This window comes from Scardinius erythrophthalmus (genome assembly GCF_964197995.2).
Source record: "Scardinius erythrophthalmus genome assembly, chromosome: 3".
Taxonomy (NCBI): domain Eukaryota; kingdom Metazoa; phylum Chordata; class Actinopteri; order Cypriniformes; family Leuciscidae; genus Scardinius; species Scardinius erythrophthalmus.
The window spans coordinates 5,703,550-5,719,802 of NC_138223.1; the positions used below are offsets into that span (position 1 = coordinate 5,703,550).

The 16,253-nt window shown below is 38.9% G+C and overlaps 2 protein-coding genes across 3 annotated transcripts in view; one reads left to right on the forward strand and one right to left on the reverse strand.

The window, feature by feature from the left end:
* On the forward strand, positions 1-11,297 carry atic (5-aminoimidazole-4-carboxamide ribonucleotide formyltransferase/IMP cyclohydrolase). The gene is made up of 15 exons (XM_081361728.1): positions 1-256; positions 846-972; positions 1,099-1,242; positions 1,700-1,788; positions 4,938-5,089; positions 5,938-6,094; positions 6,187-6,312; positions 7,603-7,710; positions 7,833-7,918; positions 8,070-8,159; positions 8,464-8,589; positions 9,006-9,098; positions 9,196-9,378; positions 10,452-10,607; positions 10,789-11,297. Exons 1-15 carry the CDS (start codon positions 241-243, stop codon positions 10,906-10,908), a joined length of 1,773 nt encoding a protein of 590 aa, XP_081217854.1. The 5' UTR covers positions 1-240; the 3' UTR covers positions 10,909-11,297.
* Positions 11,284-16,253, reverse strand: part of fn1b (fibronectin 1b) — a 22,897-nt gene continuing 17,927 nt past the window's right edge. The window contains exons 34-45 of one of the 2 annotated variants that reach the window (XM_081361727.1): positions 16,094-16,181; positions 15,816-15,998; positions 15,423-15,512; positions 15,096-15,296; positions 14,906-14,995; positions 13,626-13,753; positions 13,401-13,539; positions 13,135-13,296; positions 12,909-13,034; positions 12,718-12,824; positions 12,464-12,553; positions 11,284-12,243 (exon numbers count right to left, since the gene is read on the reverse strand). In XM_081361727.1, coding sequence (XP_081217853.1) covers positions 12,166-12,243; positions 12,464-12,553; positions 12,718-12,824; positions 12,909-13,034; positions 13,135-13,296; positions 13,401-13,539; positions 13,626-13,753; positions 14,906-14,995; positions 15,096-15,296; positions 15,423-15,512; positions 15,816-15,998; positions 16,094-16,181 — 1,482 coding nt within the window. In that variant the 3' untranslated portion in view covers positions 11,284-12,165. Of the gene's footprint in view, positions 12,244-12,463; positions 12,554-12,717; positions 12,825-12,908; positions 13,035-13,134; positions 13,297-13,400; positions 13,540-13,625; positions 14,114-14,905; positions 14,996-15,095; positions 15,297-15,422; positions 15,513-15,815; positions 15,999-16,093; positions 16,182-16,253 lie in introns of both variants that reach the window. The other variant, XM_081361726.1, reaches the window with a different exon arrangement.

Genomic DNA, 16,253 nt, shown 5'->3' on the forward strand with positions numbered 1-16,253 from the left:
AGCATTTCTATTACACGCATTATTTATAATAAAACATTTTAAACAAAACAAACAAACACTTCCTTGAGTGTCGTTAAAGTGGGAGTGTCATTTGATATACAAATATATTTAAAAAAAACTACACTTCCCATCATGCGTCTACGCGGATAAAACTATTGCAACCACGTGTGTTCATTAACAGCGCGCGGTGCACGAGACATCACAGCACAACTCTCAAATTTACTCTGCTTTACCTTCAGCATGGCATCTGAACTAGGTAATCCTACGTCGTTTTTACTTTCTGCACTCTTCTGCTTACAAATCAAATACTTTTCGTTGTGTTTGGTTTTGTTGGAGGATGTAGCACGCAATGCTATTTTGATCCGTCACAGCCTCTTTTTTTTAATTATTTTTTTATATTAACTTAAATATCAGGTTTAGAAAAAAGTAATTAGTTCCCATTCTGACAAGATACCATGGTATTCTTCGAATCGTGTTAGTGTATCATGCGTATACATTATTAATTATTTTTCTCTTTTTGCATGAAATTTAGTGTCATGGTATGCATCAGAGTACCATGATTTTACCGCCTGAAACGATTACTACACCATGTTACTGCCACAGTAATTATTTACCATATTTATTTACTGCAGTACCATGGTATCAACATGCTATGGTATTGCCATAATATTCAATCTTTGTTTTGCTTTATTGAGAAATATGATTTTGTGCAAAAGAAATGTCATGTGCAATTGAAGTCCAGTCCTGCTGCAGTTGTTAAAATATCAGAGTTGTGTATTTTCTACAGCATGCACAGTTTATGATTGTCTGTCTAATTGATTTGACTAAATGGCCCTCTCTTTCAGCTTTGCTGAGTGTGTCGGATAAGACCGGACTGGTGGAGTTCGCCAAGCGACTGGTATCAGTGGGTCTGTCATTAGTGGCATCAGGAGGCACCGCCAAAACTCTCCGAGATGCTGGACTCACTGTCAGGTCAGACATCTTTTACCACATGCCTTTCAAACTTACTTCTAGATGCTGTGAATACTAAATCTTACAGATATAGTAAATAATTATAATAAAGGGCTTGTTCATGTAAACTCTTTTTTTTCCATGCAGGGATGTATCCGAGCTCACTGGATTTCCTGAGATGCTTGGAGGAAGAGTCAAGACCCTTCATCCCGCTGTCCATGCCGGCATTTTGGCTAGACAAACTCACCCTGATAAGGCTGACATGGAAAAACTAGGGTTTAGTCTTGTCAGGTAATACTGCTTTTAGTAAGAAGAAGATTCTAATGCTATCTGTGTTATGGTAATAATAACATGGTACTTGTTCAGCAAGTTCTGCTTAATAGATTTTAAATTCAGGTCATGGTATTTCATGAGTGATCGTCATGTGCCACCAGTACAAGATATAATCCGGTTAAGTGGTGCTAACATGCTTTCCATTGGTTTTTTGTTAGAAGTAGAGACTCAGCATTGCTAATCTAATCACTGATAATTCAAATAGTGCTGCTGTGGTGTGACCAAAAGTCTTGATCTCACTTAGACAGGGTCATATGAGCAGCACTGTGTATGGGTAGTAATGATACGATCAAGGCAGGTCAGACTTGTAGTCTGGATGTTTTTGTATACCGTAGCCAGTAAATGATTTTTAAACGATTGCATCAAGAGAAAAGACAGTAGTACCTAATGTTGATGTAAACTTGTGTTCCTCAAGAGTGGCTGTGTGCAACCTTTACCCGTTTGTGAAGACTGTCGCATCCCCCGGTGTGACCGTGGAAGATGCTGTTGAGCAGATCGACATCGGTCAGTACCGTGTTAATTGTTCACAGGGTTTTAATTTAGGGGTTAATAATTGGTCCTTCATTTAGGATTTCACTTGACTCAAATTCAACAATGCCATGCTTTTGTATGTTTAAGAATGTTAAGAATTTTTTTCATTTCCTACTTTTAAATGTTCGGTAGAGTGACGATTATAACAGTGTAATGGAAAACTACCTGAAAATTATGAAATTATGCATTTATATTAAGTCTTAAAAAGCCTGTCCAGCACAATCATTTTTTTTTTTTAAGAAAAAATATATTTTGCACAGAGTAAATAAAGCCTTTTTACAAAACAAATAACCACATGTTACCATATATAAACTGATTTATATATATATTTTTTTTCCTAATAAGCTCTTATTTTGATATTTTATTTTTTAGTTTCTTTTTTTTATGTTTCTGTTTAGATTAAATTTATTATTTCAAATGTAGTCATTTTAGTCCTTTTAAAGGAACACCACCGTTTTTTGAAATAGGGCTTATTCACCTTCTTTCCTACATTTAGATAGGTGGGCAAATGCATTTTTGTCTCAGTGCATGCATTGTTTTAGTTTGACAGGGCCGGTGCTAGCTTAGCTTAGCATAATGAATGGAATCCTTTGTTGCCAGCTAGCATGCCCTGAGTAAAAGTAATATAAAAAATAAAAAAAACCCACCTAATTACTTCTTGTGGCCTGCGTATTCACAGTGAGTACAAATAGTGATGCAGATTAACACTAGGCGATTTCCTATGCAGATATTGACTTGGGACTATATTAGGGGGAAGCACAGGCGAAGCACTACTACTTGGGCGCAGAGATATCACGCCCAAGTAGTAGTGCTTCGCCTGTGCTTCCCCCTAATATAGTCCTTAATATATAAATCAGTATCTGCCTAGGACAGGGGTCACCAAACTTTTTTTCTCTGGGGGCCACATTATTGTTCCTGACTGTGATGGGGGGCCGGGGCCGGGTCAGCTATATAACATAGAATTGTATGACCCAGACCAAAATGACCACCAGCAGGCCTCATTGTGTAATAGAGATTACTAGCCTGGCACAGCCATCCCCACTACTATATTCACACTACTATATCAACACTTGATTCCTGGCACATATTTGTTTATCTTTACTAGTGGTTTGCAAAAGTTGTAATCGAGTCTTCACAATTTGTTTTATTTAAAGTTATTCTTCACAAATAATCGTTGGTCCACTGTTCTTTGAAAACTCTGCACTCTCTTTTAGGGGTGGAACGATACACAGAAGTCACGTTTCGGTTCATACCTCGGTTCAGACATCACGGTTGGGTACAATGAAGGGAAAAGCAAAACAAAAATGCAGAAGGCTTGTGCATGTCTCAGGCTGGACCACCAAAAGAAAAATAAATGTCTTAAGCCTTGTATTTATTTTTAAATAAGTTTTATTAATAAAGTAAAGGCATAGAACCAGTTTATTTGTAGTGCACTGACAATAGTTTTATATAATTAGTTCATTAATTCAATTAATAAAAATACCTTGATATGTTTGGTAATTGTACCTGAATTAATTGAAAATTAATCTGCTACATTTCAGATTAATATATTTGTTTTCCTTAAAAAATGTAATTAACAGTAACTTAAACATTTTGTAGTTTGAATGATGTCCTGCATAAACTAAATGACGGAGTATGTTTTTATGTTTCCACTGTTCGATTGCGGCCGCGCCACACACACACACAAACACACAAATATAAGTAAACACTTTACGACTTTTCAATCGCGCCCACACCTCTCTCTCAACATATTCCAGCATTGCAATCTTTACACCGCAGCCAGCTTCAGAGCTAAGGCGGAGCAACAGATTAGGTGTCCCTAAGAATCCGCGTATCTAACAGTAGTTCCGCATTACATTAATTAAATTGCACTCAAGTTTTATTTATTTTTATACCGTGTATTCTCCGTGTAAATGTATGCACCAAACTGTGACGCCCGTACCATGACGTACCCTCCATGACGACTTTTTGGGATTGCCTCATAGGGCCGGTTCAAGTAGTGGGGGGCAGAGGGGCTGGGGGGCCAGTCAAAGGGGGGTGGCGGGCCTGAGTCGGCCCGCGGGCCTTAGTTTGGTGACCCCTGGCCTAGGAAATCACCTAGTGTTAATCTGCATCGCTATTTGTACTCATTGTGAATACGCAGGCCACAAGAAGTAATTAGGTGGGTTTTTGTTTTTTATATATTACTTTTACTCAGGACATGCTAGCTGGCAACAAAGGATTCCATTCATTATGCTAAGCTAAGCTAGCACCGGCCCTGTCAAACTAAAACAATGCATGCACTGAGACAAAAATGCATTTGCCCACCTATCTAAATGTAGGAAAGAAGATGAATAAGCCCTATTTCAAAAAACGGTGGAGTGTTCCTTTAACTTTTTATTTCAGTTATTTGCCAAGGCCACATTTCTAATTTTCTAGTTTTTTTATCTATTATTTATATTTAAGTATATTTATACTTCATCTATTAAGTATAATATTTATATTATACTTTCCTTATTATAAGCTTTATTTCATTTAAAGCCACACCGTGGACTTTGTGACCTAAAGAGTTGACGCATACGAGTTATTTTAAATGATTCCTCAGGCCAATATACAGCGTTTGACACTATTAATGCTCCGAGCGAGGCTGCCCTCTTGAAATACCGCCTATGTAAGTTTGGAGGAGACGGACCGTCGTTGAACAGGTCATGTGACCTGGAGAACGTATCGCTTTACGGCCGTCACGTGACCATAGGCTCTGATATACTGTCTTCTAGACTTTTGCGACAGTGTTGCGGCGCTTGTGGCCGCTAGGGGCGCTAGACGTGAAAGTTCCAGGTCTAGTGCCCCTAGCGCCGCAAAAGTTCCGCGGTGTGGCTTTAATGAAAACAATTTTAATAGTTTTAGTTAACAATGCAGATTTTATGGTAGCATTCATTGTATTTGGTATTGTTTATTATTTGCAACGTATTGAACTTCTGGGAATTGCGGTTGATTTTCATGAAAAGTCATATAAAAAAAATAAAAAAAAGGTTGGGGGGTATTTGGGGTCAAATGTTACACGGACATCTTTATCTTGGCAGCCTGTGTCAGATTCACCATGTTGTCTCTAATTTCACCATTATTCTCAAAATCATATTTAGGTGGAGTTACTCTTCTTCGAGCGGCAGCCAAGAACCACGCCAGAGTCACTGTCGTCTGTGATCCTTCCGACTACAATGTTGTTGCCAAGGAAATGGAATCTTCCGACAACCACGATACCACAATGGAAACACGCAAAACTCTTGCACTCAAGGTAACGGTGACGATCCTATCTGAGAGGAGATTTGATTAAGCTTCGACGACCCACTGAACTTTGTCCACATCCAAAACTCAGTGAATCCCACCTGACATGAACTGAACCCAGTGAAATCATGAGGAAAATTAAAAATGAATGGATGCAGAACATATTAATTTTAATTTAATACTGACCTTTATTATAGACAAATAGCCAGGCTTTAATTTTGTTCTCCTTTTATTCTAATTCTAAATGAAATGTGTACAGATGCCATGTTACTGAGTAGCTAATGCTCTGATTTGTATGGTGACTCATGTTCAGACATGAATTTAGTTTTGTTGTTACCATTGAGCAATAGACTTGCTCATGATCCCTTTTACCTCAAATAAACAGTCAGCATGGTCTATTAATCATTATCTAACTTAATCAAATCTAAAATTTTAGATCAGTGTTTCTCAACTCCTAGAGTCCCACCTACCAGAATGTTTTCGATGTCTCGCCAAATTAAAACATCTGATTAAACTCATCGACTTCTTGGTGTGGTGAATAGGAAAACCTCTAAAACATTCTGGGAAGTGGATCTTGAGAACTGGAATTTTAGATGATAAAGGGTTTCAGAACTGGCCATTTTGGTCCCACATTTTAAATAGCTGATGCATTTGTCAATTTTATGTATGTTATTTTATGTCTTCTTTGCTGTCGTTAAATTATCGTACAGTATTCATTTGTATAATATTAGCCACCCTTCTCTCTAGACGTCTCTCTGCATCTGTTCTTGATAAACCCATCAATCTGATTAAGGGTTACTATTTTGATAGAATTTCAGTTGTTGAAATGCCTTTGTGTGTGTATTTGTAATATCTCAGGCCTTCACACTCACCGCTCAGTACGACGAGGCCATCTCTGATTACTTCAGGCGTGAATATAGTCGAGGAATTTCCCAGCTGCCTTTGCGATATGGCATGAATCCCCATCAAGCTCCTGCTCAGCTCTACACTGTACGCCCAGCACTTCCACTCTCTGGTATATATGATCGCATATGCCTCTACCAGACAAATATTCAACCACGAAAGTTATGATATTAATGTTCCTCTCCATTTCTGACTGTGTCTCAGTGCTGAATGGATCTCCAGGTTTCATTAACCTGTGTGACGCTCTGAACGCCTGGCAGCTGGTCAGAGAGTTGAAGAGAGCTCTTGGTTTGCCAGCCGCCTCTTCATTTAAACACGTCAGCCCTGCAGGTATGAACACAAACTTGTTTCCCAGATGCCAGGAAAGCTTTGGCCCTGTTTACACCTGGTATTAAAGGAACATGCCGACTTTTTGGGACTTTAGCTTATTCACAGTATCCCCCAGAGTTAGATAAGTCCATACATACCCTTTTCATCTCTGTGCGTGCCGTAACTCTGTCTGATGTACCCACCGCTAGCCTAGCTTAGCACAAAGACTGGAGGTAAACCGCTCCAGCTAGCATACCGCTCCCAATAAGTGACAAAATAACGCCAACATTTTCCTATTTACATGTTGTGATTTGTATAGTCACAGCGTGTACAAATAACAAGGTTACATACTTTCATCTAGGAACTATATTCTCAGAAGGCGAAGCACTGCTTCTTGGGCGAAGTGATTTACTCCAACTCTGAGCGAACTCTCTGCTCCTCACCTCACCACGGGGCTGCTCAGGTGCTGCGAGTAAATCACTCCGCCCAAGTAGCAGTGCTTCGCCTTCTAACAATATAGTTCCTAGATGAAAGTATGTAACCTTGTTATTTGTACACGCTGTGACTATACAAATCACAACATGTAAATAGGAAAATGTTGGCGTTATTTTGTCACTTATTGGGAGCGGTATGCTAGCTGGAGCTGTTTACCTCCAGTCTTTGTGTTAAGCTAGGCTAGCGGACTTATCTAACTCTGGGGGATACGGGGAATAAGCTAAAGTCCCAAAAAGTTGCCATGTTCCATTTAAGATGCGTTTTGGTCGATCGGATCACAATGAGGATGAGGCAGACAGATTCCCATTTACATCTGCTGTCTCTTTTGTCCATTTTCAACCACTTCTGTCCTGATTTCTTCCAGGGGAGGGTCTATGGGCGGGTAAATGTATGGGCTTTTTCAGGTCTTTCGATCTTTGGACAAAATAAGCTCACACAATGTGAGTGTGTTAGAAATCAGTAATGGGGAGAGAACATTGTGTTTGGTATGTTTTTCTTCTTCAAACCAAACTTAGGTCTTCAGCCGACAAAGTTTAAATCCTGTTTGACGAGTGCGCTTCCCATGATGTTTACGCAGTATAGGCGGTCCTTTAATGTCTGTTCGAACACATTTGACCACATGAGGGTCTACGCCACAAAAGCAATCTGGTTGAATGCGTTTACTTCTGGAAGTGGACAAGGTCAGAACGTTTTAGACCTGTATTTAGCGTCGTCCACTTATGAACCGATCGACCAAAACGCATCTTAATACCAGGTGTAAACGGGGCCTTTGTTATAGAGTTTCAGAAAAGATCTCAAACAAATTTTCACATTTAGGAGCTGCAGTTGGCGTCCCATTGAGTGAAGACGAGGCCAAGGTGTGTATGGTGAATGACATGCTCAAGGATCTCACCCCTCTTTCCACCGCATACGCCAGAGCCAGAGGTGAAACATCTCTCCATGTCTCTCCACACTTCATTTTCAAACCAGAAGCATTAATCTTCTGTGTAGTTTGGCATGTTTAAGCCTAAAAAAAGTATGGATAAATCTGAAAAATGTCTTTGTAGGTTCTGACAGGATGTCCTCCTTTGGAGATTTCATTGCTTTGTCTGACGTCTGTGACGTCCCGACTGCTAAGATCATCTCCAGAGAGGTGTGTGAGAAACGAAGAATAACTTTGTCATTCATCACTCAGAGTTACATCTAAGAGTTCATATTCTCTCAAAGCATTAGCCTCTTATTTAACAAATACTTGATGCATCTATTTATAAATTTTTATACTCAACTTTGACCATTTTTTTAAGGTGTCAGATGGTATCGTTGCTCCTGGTTATGATGAGGAAGCACTGCGAATTCTATCCAAAAAGAAGAATGGAAACTATTGTGTCCTTCAGGTAAATCACGCTTATTGATTGATTAAAGAGACAGAAGAATAGTCTTCAGTGTTCAGTGCATCATTACTTCAGTGTTACATGATCCTTCAGAAATCTTTAATATGCTGATTTGCGGCTCAAACATATTATCAGTGTTAAGAACAGTCGTGCTGATTTGTCGAAACCATGATTCATTGTTTTCAGGATTCAAAAGAATAGCATTTACAGATTTCAAGTACTTCAAGGTTACTGAAAAGAATGGCCCTTGTGCTTCAACACAGCAATGTCACTCTAAGCCTTCATAATGTATGTCTTGTTCAATTAGATGGATCCTGACTATGAACCAGATGAAGAGGAGGTGAGGGTGCTGTTTGGTTTGAACCTCAAACAAAAGAGGAATGGAGCCATCATTGATAAAAAGCTTTTCAGCAACATTGTGTCAAAGGGCAAGGTGAGAAACTCCATTAATGCTTTTATGTTTGTTTAGAAAGTTCTGATTTTGGTTGCACTTTATTTTACTGTAAATGTGTACTTATGTGTACTTGCCCAAAAAAAAAAAACCTAGGTAATACAAAGGTAACTACATGGGTTAAGGTTAGGTTTTGAGGAATAACTACATCGTATGTACATGGGGAACAGGACTGTAAATGTAATGTTCAGGTTTTTTTCAGTATTTAATTGATTTGTTTAACACCTTTAGCTTAGGTAAGGTTTTTAATGTTATGTTTTTTTTGGGGGGGGGGGGGAACAATATTCTGTAGTAAATGTTGGTCACAGTTTTATCAATTGTGATTTGATTGGACTGTGGAAGGAAGATGAGTTATGATTATTTTCAACACAGAAAATGTGATTTTGATCTCATTGCAGCTCTCTGAGGGTGCTCTTCGAGACCTCATTGTAGCCAGTATCGCAGTGAAGTACACTCAGTCCAACTCTGTGTGTTATGCAAAGGATGGTCAGGTAACCAAAAACTAAAAAAAATGCAAATGCCATTTTAAATCATGCAAATGTATGAAGATTAATTGTAAACATCATTATTATGGTTTGTGTTTGTTAGGTGATTGGCATTGGCGCTGGGCAGCAGTCTCGTATCCACTGCACTCGGCTGGCCGGAGACAAGGCTGATAACTGGTGGCTCAGGCACCATCCCAGAGTGCTCAATATGAAATTCCGCAGTGGAGTTAAGCGTGCGGAGATGGCTAATGCCGTCGATCAGTATGTCAGTGGAACAATTGGAGAGGTATTGTATCCAAAAATTGGTCATTTGTGACCCTGGACCACAAAACCAGTCACATGGGTCAATTTTTTTAAATTTAGATTTATACATCATATGAAAACTGAGTAAATAAGCTTTCCATTGATGTACGGTTTGTTAGAATATGACAATATTTGGCCGAGATACAACTATTTGAACATCTGGAATCTGAGGGTGCAAAAAAATCGAAACATTGAGAAAATCGCCTTTAAAATTCTCCATTTATGTTCGCGACTGTGCTGCATTCACTCACAAAAAGATTTTTTTTATATATTTACGGTAGGAAATTTACAAAATATCTTCATGGAACATGATCTTTACTTAAAATCCTAATGATTTTTGGCATAAAAGAAAAATCGCTAATTTTGACCCATACAATGTATTGTTTGCTATTGCCACAAATATACCCGTGCGACTTGTGACTGGTTTTGTGATCCAGGGTCACATTCGTACTATGCATATATTAGCCAGCCTGATTAATCAGATGATATTTGGCTGTTTTGAGATCATCTACATCAGCCAACAACCATGCTTAATGGACCAGATCTTTCAGATAATGCAAATTTTCTTTTTCAAATCGTGTGAAATTTGAGTTATTGTGCAAAAGAAGTGTTCATTTGTTCTCATTTGTTTTGTTTTTTTGTGATAATTTGGGATCGTAAAATTGTTATATATTTGGATGAATCTGACGAAAACTGCCAAGAAATGTCTGGTTTATTTCACCCCAAAAGACATATCTAATATAAAGATAATGATGCTTGAATTTATAGAATTTGGTAGGAAAATTTGCTTAATTGTGAAAATGTCACTTTTTTTTATTTCATATAATGTTTTGAGTGAAATGACTATTGTTTTGTCTGATGATGAGGATGAAGATGATATTTTTTTTTCTAAGGCATGTTTATAAAAGCTACTTAAATGTCATTGTTTTTAACTAAGACTTACTCCTGGCTTAATCTAAGCCCTAACTGTGAAACCAGGCCTGTGTGTCAGTATTTCTGCAGATTGCTGAGAGGTGGAGGTTTTCTAGTAACATTTAATTTTTGTTTGTACGTCAGGGTCCAGATCTGGAGGCTTGGAAGGCTCTGTTTGAGGAGATTCCTGAGCCTCTGTCAGAGGTAGAGAAGATGAACTGGATCAGTTCTCTGCAGGCTGTGGCCCTCAGCTCTGATGCTTTCTTTCCCTTCCGGGACAATGTTGACCGTGCCAAACGGGTAAACACCCTCTCCTAGTTACCAAGCTTAAATCATTGTTTCCTTATTCATGCACCTCATTTATCCATGCACACTTGTATACTTGTCACCAAAGTGATTTGTTGCTATATTATACATTCTAAATGTCTATACTTAAGATGGCAAATGAAAGTGACAATTTTCTATCTGTGTATGGTTTTAGAGTGGTGTGGAGTACATTGCTGCCCCCTCTGGCTCTACTGCTGATGAGGTGGTCATAAATGCCTGCAATGAGCTGGGTATTACCCTGGTGCACACCAACATCCGTCTCTTCCATCACTGAAAAACCCTACACAACATCCAGTTGAATACAAATATCCAACTCTTTTCACTGTTACAAAGGTTTAGGGTTTCTTTCTTTTTAGATGTACATCTTTTACTGTAATTCCTAGTTTCTACCCATATATCATAACTTAGCCCAATAGCTAGTCTGTCCACTCAATAGTTCTTCATGCATTGATTTAATACTGATACATTAATAAGATGATCCACTCCTGTTCGTTTTATTTTAATAATGTGTTTTCTTTGCATAATTTCTGCCATGATGTCCTTATTTTTTCTGCAACATTTGCTATATGAAATTGCCTCCATACTCTTCCTGATGCATTCCATTGTGCTGTATGTCTGATGAGCATTACAAAATAAATGAGTATAATAGTTTCTCAAAGATTCCATCAAGGGTTTATTTGCATTTATTGACATGTTTTGGTTTTTGCAAGGTTTACTTTAGAATCTCATTCCAAAAGAATTTGATTTGAGTGAAATTTTATAAATACAATTCATGAGTTTTGTAATATAAAAAAAAAAAAAAAGTGTTTTTAACAGTAAAACATTGACAGTCAAATGCAACAAATAACATTCTATACAAGCAGACACTTCTGAATGAAGGGATAGTCAAAAATGTTGCAAATTAACATACAGTATCAATCTAAAAACAGTGCTGACTCTAAATAATCAATGAGCCATGTGGGGGAAAAAAAGATCAAATTTAGACTTGGTATTTGCTACCCCAGTGGTGCTCTAACATTCTTATAAAACAGTGCTTTTCTCCCCTACTACCGCATGTCTCACGTTTGCCTATTTCAATTAATAAAGATTAAAATCCTTAAAAAATGGCTAAAATCCTTAAAAAAGGCTAAAATCCTTTAAAAATAATGTTTTAGTCTTGTCAATTTAATTGAACTAGAAATCTGTATAAAAAAACCTCTTCACATAAAAACAAGGAACGTGTTCTTTCCCATTGCAGTTTTGGATAAAGTAGATTGTATTAACCAACTACAAAGCAGAATTTGTATTAATTATTAACCACACTAGCAAACACAAGTAAAAGCCAATCAAATTCCTCAACGTAACAGCAGCCAAAGGCTGTGAATGATGCATCACAACAGACATTGTGTAAGGCAGCAGCTGAACAGATGTGGTAACAAACAGGGAGGCTTTAAGGCAGTATGTGTTTAGTATGTTCTCTTATGTCCTACGTGAAATATTGCATAATGGGGTCAGGAGGTCATGGGTCATGGGCAGTTCTGTCAGAAAGGTTTCACTTTTGGGTTTTGGGATTGGCCACAGCATCTGCAAGAAGCTCAGGTCGGAGACATTCGATGGGGCATTGAATGTTCTGGAAGAACAAAGGGAAATATGTTATACAATGAAAACCAGAACTATTTATATGCATAAATTCAAATGTGTACTATGAACCTTGGCAATGCATTGCAGTGTTTTACCAAAATTTACTGCACATTTACCAAAAATATAACGGGTACATTCCCTGCTTGAAAAACTAAAGATATTTTGTGTGGCCATTTGAAATGTTTGAATGAATGAAGGCAGATACCCACCACTCGTGAGCCGGTGTTTAAGCGGACAGGTTTCAGCAGCTGGGAGCTTATCTCAGCACCAGGCTTTCTGCAATTCTCACAGCGCCAACCCTAAGAGCAACATGTACACAATGCATTTCACCAGACTCAAGAATATAAATGTGAAACACCCTCTTTGAAGTCTCATTTCTCTTTGAAGGACCTTTTCTACTTGTTTTTAAATTTACTTTCTATAAGTTGTCCATGCATATGGATGTGAATTAAATAGTTCATACCTGCTGTCCTCCATAGCATGTGCAAGTGCAGATTGCCCCCAAGTATTCCTTCTGCCACTGGTTTCCGACCTGGTACATCTTTCCGTCATCGTAACATATGGACTCATCTATAACGAAATGTAAGAAATTTTTATTCCACTGATTAAGTTGGAACTGAAGAAACTTGACTATACTGAAGAAGAAGGACTTACGTGGTTCACACTTGAACTCTCCTTTACCATTGCCAAGGCAAGTGCAGCTCATCAAGTGACCGTTTTCTGCCCGTCGCTCCCACTTTTCACCAATGCGGTAGTTGTTTCCACTGTCGTGACACCATTCTGTGTAAAAACAGGCATTCAGAGTGCATACGCTCTTGATAGACAGGATTGCCTTCAGGATTAAATCCACCATTTGACCTTCAGGTGTGAAGTTACTCACTGGAAGAGTCGCATCTGAAATGTCCACTTCCCAGGCCAAGACATCTGCACCAGAGTTTGAAGCCAGTTTCGGACATACGCTCCCATTCCTCTCCAACATCATGGTGAGTGGCCGTGAAGGTGTCATAACATGAGTCCTTGCTGGATGAAACATCTCCTGGTACTGTTGATTTTATAGGCAACAAAATAAAGAAACATTTAAGGCATAAGCATCATAAGCATGTGCATTTTTAAACTTTCATCAATGTTCATAGATCCTTTCTCGACCTGTGTTTCCAGCGGTGACAATTTCCTCCAAGATCTTGTGTTTGAGGGCTCCTTTCAAGGCCTCCACTATGACATTATAAGAGGCACCAGAGGTGAGACCAATCAGGGTGGCACTTGTGGACGTTCCTGGGACACGCATCTGCAAAACAAGAAAAGGTCAACTTTAAGAGCAAAGGTAAGGTGATAAAGCAATTTGGTAACTTATCCTGTACATCCTTTCTTTACCTGGAACAACTTCTCATCTTGATGAGTAATGGGGTGACAAGACACCAGATAACCAGAACTCTGCTGGTAGGGCTGCCATGAGATGGTGGTCTGGGTCTGGGCTTCTTGCGGTCTTCCTGTCTTGTCCTCTGAAAAACCAAAAGGATGGCCATCGCCTGGCTTCTCACTAACTTGAATAATCTGAGGTACACGAACCCCATCGGGTCCCACCTTAGGGATGTATACTAGGGTCTCCCCAACTTGAGGCACATAAGGCTGGGGTCGGGGTTGGTTAGGTTGAGAGACTGGTTGACGATGTTGAGGCTGGTTGCCTCTTTTGGGTGGATTGGGCTGATTATCGAATTCTGTGTACTCCAAGTGCTGCCCGTGTGCATCAGGTGATTCATGCCCAGTGGGACCCACTACATAAACTCTGTTGTCAGGTTCAGGCACATCCAGCTTGTCTGGGCCGCCATGGTGAGGCAGGCTAGGCAGATCAGAAGTCAGCTCTGGGCGGGAAAAAGGTGTTAAAAGCAAAGCAGCAGGTAAAGAGGCAGCCAGAGTTGCATCTACAGTCCAGTAAGGCATTGAAAGTCAAGTCAAGTAATGACAGTACTTGCTGACATAACTTTAAAGGGGGGGTGGGTCCAAGTATTTTCTCAAACCAATGTTTTGCAATTAAACAGTGAGGAGGAAGTGCATGATATGATTATACCAACCGGTTGAGAGTCTAAATATCAAAACAAAGATACTTAGCCTTACACCATATCCAATCCAAATGTGATGCAAAGAAAATTCAGTCAAAAGAATACACTTCTCCTCAGAGTGAAAATATTGGCAAAAATTAGATAAAATATTCAGTATGGACCAGCCCTTTAAACACAGATCAAGGTTTTTGATCATAGTAGTCCACTGAGAGAACATTTTGCTTGAATCAACAAGGTAGTGATAAGCTAGCAAGTGTGCCAATTAAGCAACATTAAAATGCAAATTTTCCTTAATTTTGCATTTCAGTTCTAAATGGCATTTCACCATTAAAAAGCTAAGCACTGCAACTAAGAAAAACTATGGCTTAGCCAAGTATCTTTTACTAGTAAAAGGCAAGCGAGTGCAATATCAAAGCTTTTATAAAATACAGTGTTGGCTAGTTTAACAAAATGTGTTCCATTCGGCAACAAAGCATAATGGAGTACACCTCATGTATCAATATGTGGATTAACAATTTACATCTATTCATTAAGCAGATGTTTTTATCCTTACAAATGAGGAAAATCAATGTTTTTATATGAGCAAACACTTACGAGTTGTGGCTGTGCCAACCAGTGGTGCACTTCTCTGGGTATTCATTAGGGCAATGATCTTAATGATGTATTCGGTGCCTGGTTTCAGACCTGTATTTAAAATATCACAATATGGTCACATTTTGACATTTGTTTTCTAACATCTATGTATACCACTTGTGGGTGTAACGTGATGCAGTCTGGGTCTTACCAGTGATGGTGGCATAGTTCTGACCAGCGGTAGGACGTGGTTTAAGCTCACGAGGCGGACCACCTGATTCTTCATAAGTGATGTAATATCCTGTAATTTGTGTTGGAGGGGCTTGCCAAGTAAACGAGATGGAATTGGGGGTCAGAGAGGTGAACTGAAGGTTGGTAGGAGACTGAACAGGTGACTGAACTGCTGGTCGAGCTGTGATGATATAAAGATCATAAAGGTCATTATGGGAAATGTCAATCAATTTATTTTGAGACTTCATGCATTAGCATTAATACAGTGTATTACTCTTCCCACATGGGCAAATTTGCTTAGTTGTACCTGTGGTTACAGTCATTGTGAATGGAGGGCTTCGACTATTTCCGTTCAGTGTGTACATGTTGACCACATACATGACACCTGGCTGCAAACCTGAAGTATGAATTAAAATTATTTCATTAAACAGCAATACTCCAAAACATGGTAAAAGAAGTTCTGAAACCATTCTTCATTTATTCTAAACCAATCGGGATGCAAAATTAAAAAATGTACCATGTTAACGCTATAGGTTTTGGACAATACCATAATGGTAATATCATGGTATTCTTTGAAGTAATTTACCAAAGAAGTTCATAATTCCAGGTTTAGTTTACTCATTGAGCTGACAGTGGTTAACCATCAATGTTGAAACTGATGGCCTATAAGGTGTTACTTGGATTATGTACATTAGCTTACCAGTAACAACGTAGGTTAGTGTGTCAGCAGGAATAGTTTGTCTGAAGGTGGGGTATCCTCCATTTTTTGGTGTGGCTTCAATATAGAAACCTGTCATTGGCTCATTATTGACGACGCGCCATGTAAGAGTGAATGAGGTGTCTTTCACATCAGTGATACGGACTCGGCGAGGAGGGGTTATATCTGTGGAGCCAAAGAGATTATAGCTTCCATTTAATACATGATACTAATACTAAAAATCACTCTACTATAATCCATATTATGGGAAACCCACTTACTGTCTGAAGTGGTGCATTCTCCAGTGAGAGGAGGACTACTGTCTGAACCCCTCAGTGCATAGACATGTACATCATAAGCGGTGGCCACCTGGAAGTAAACAGCAGATATTTAAGACTAAGACGGATTAGTCATCATGATTGGTTAGACATTGCAAATGCT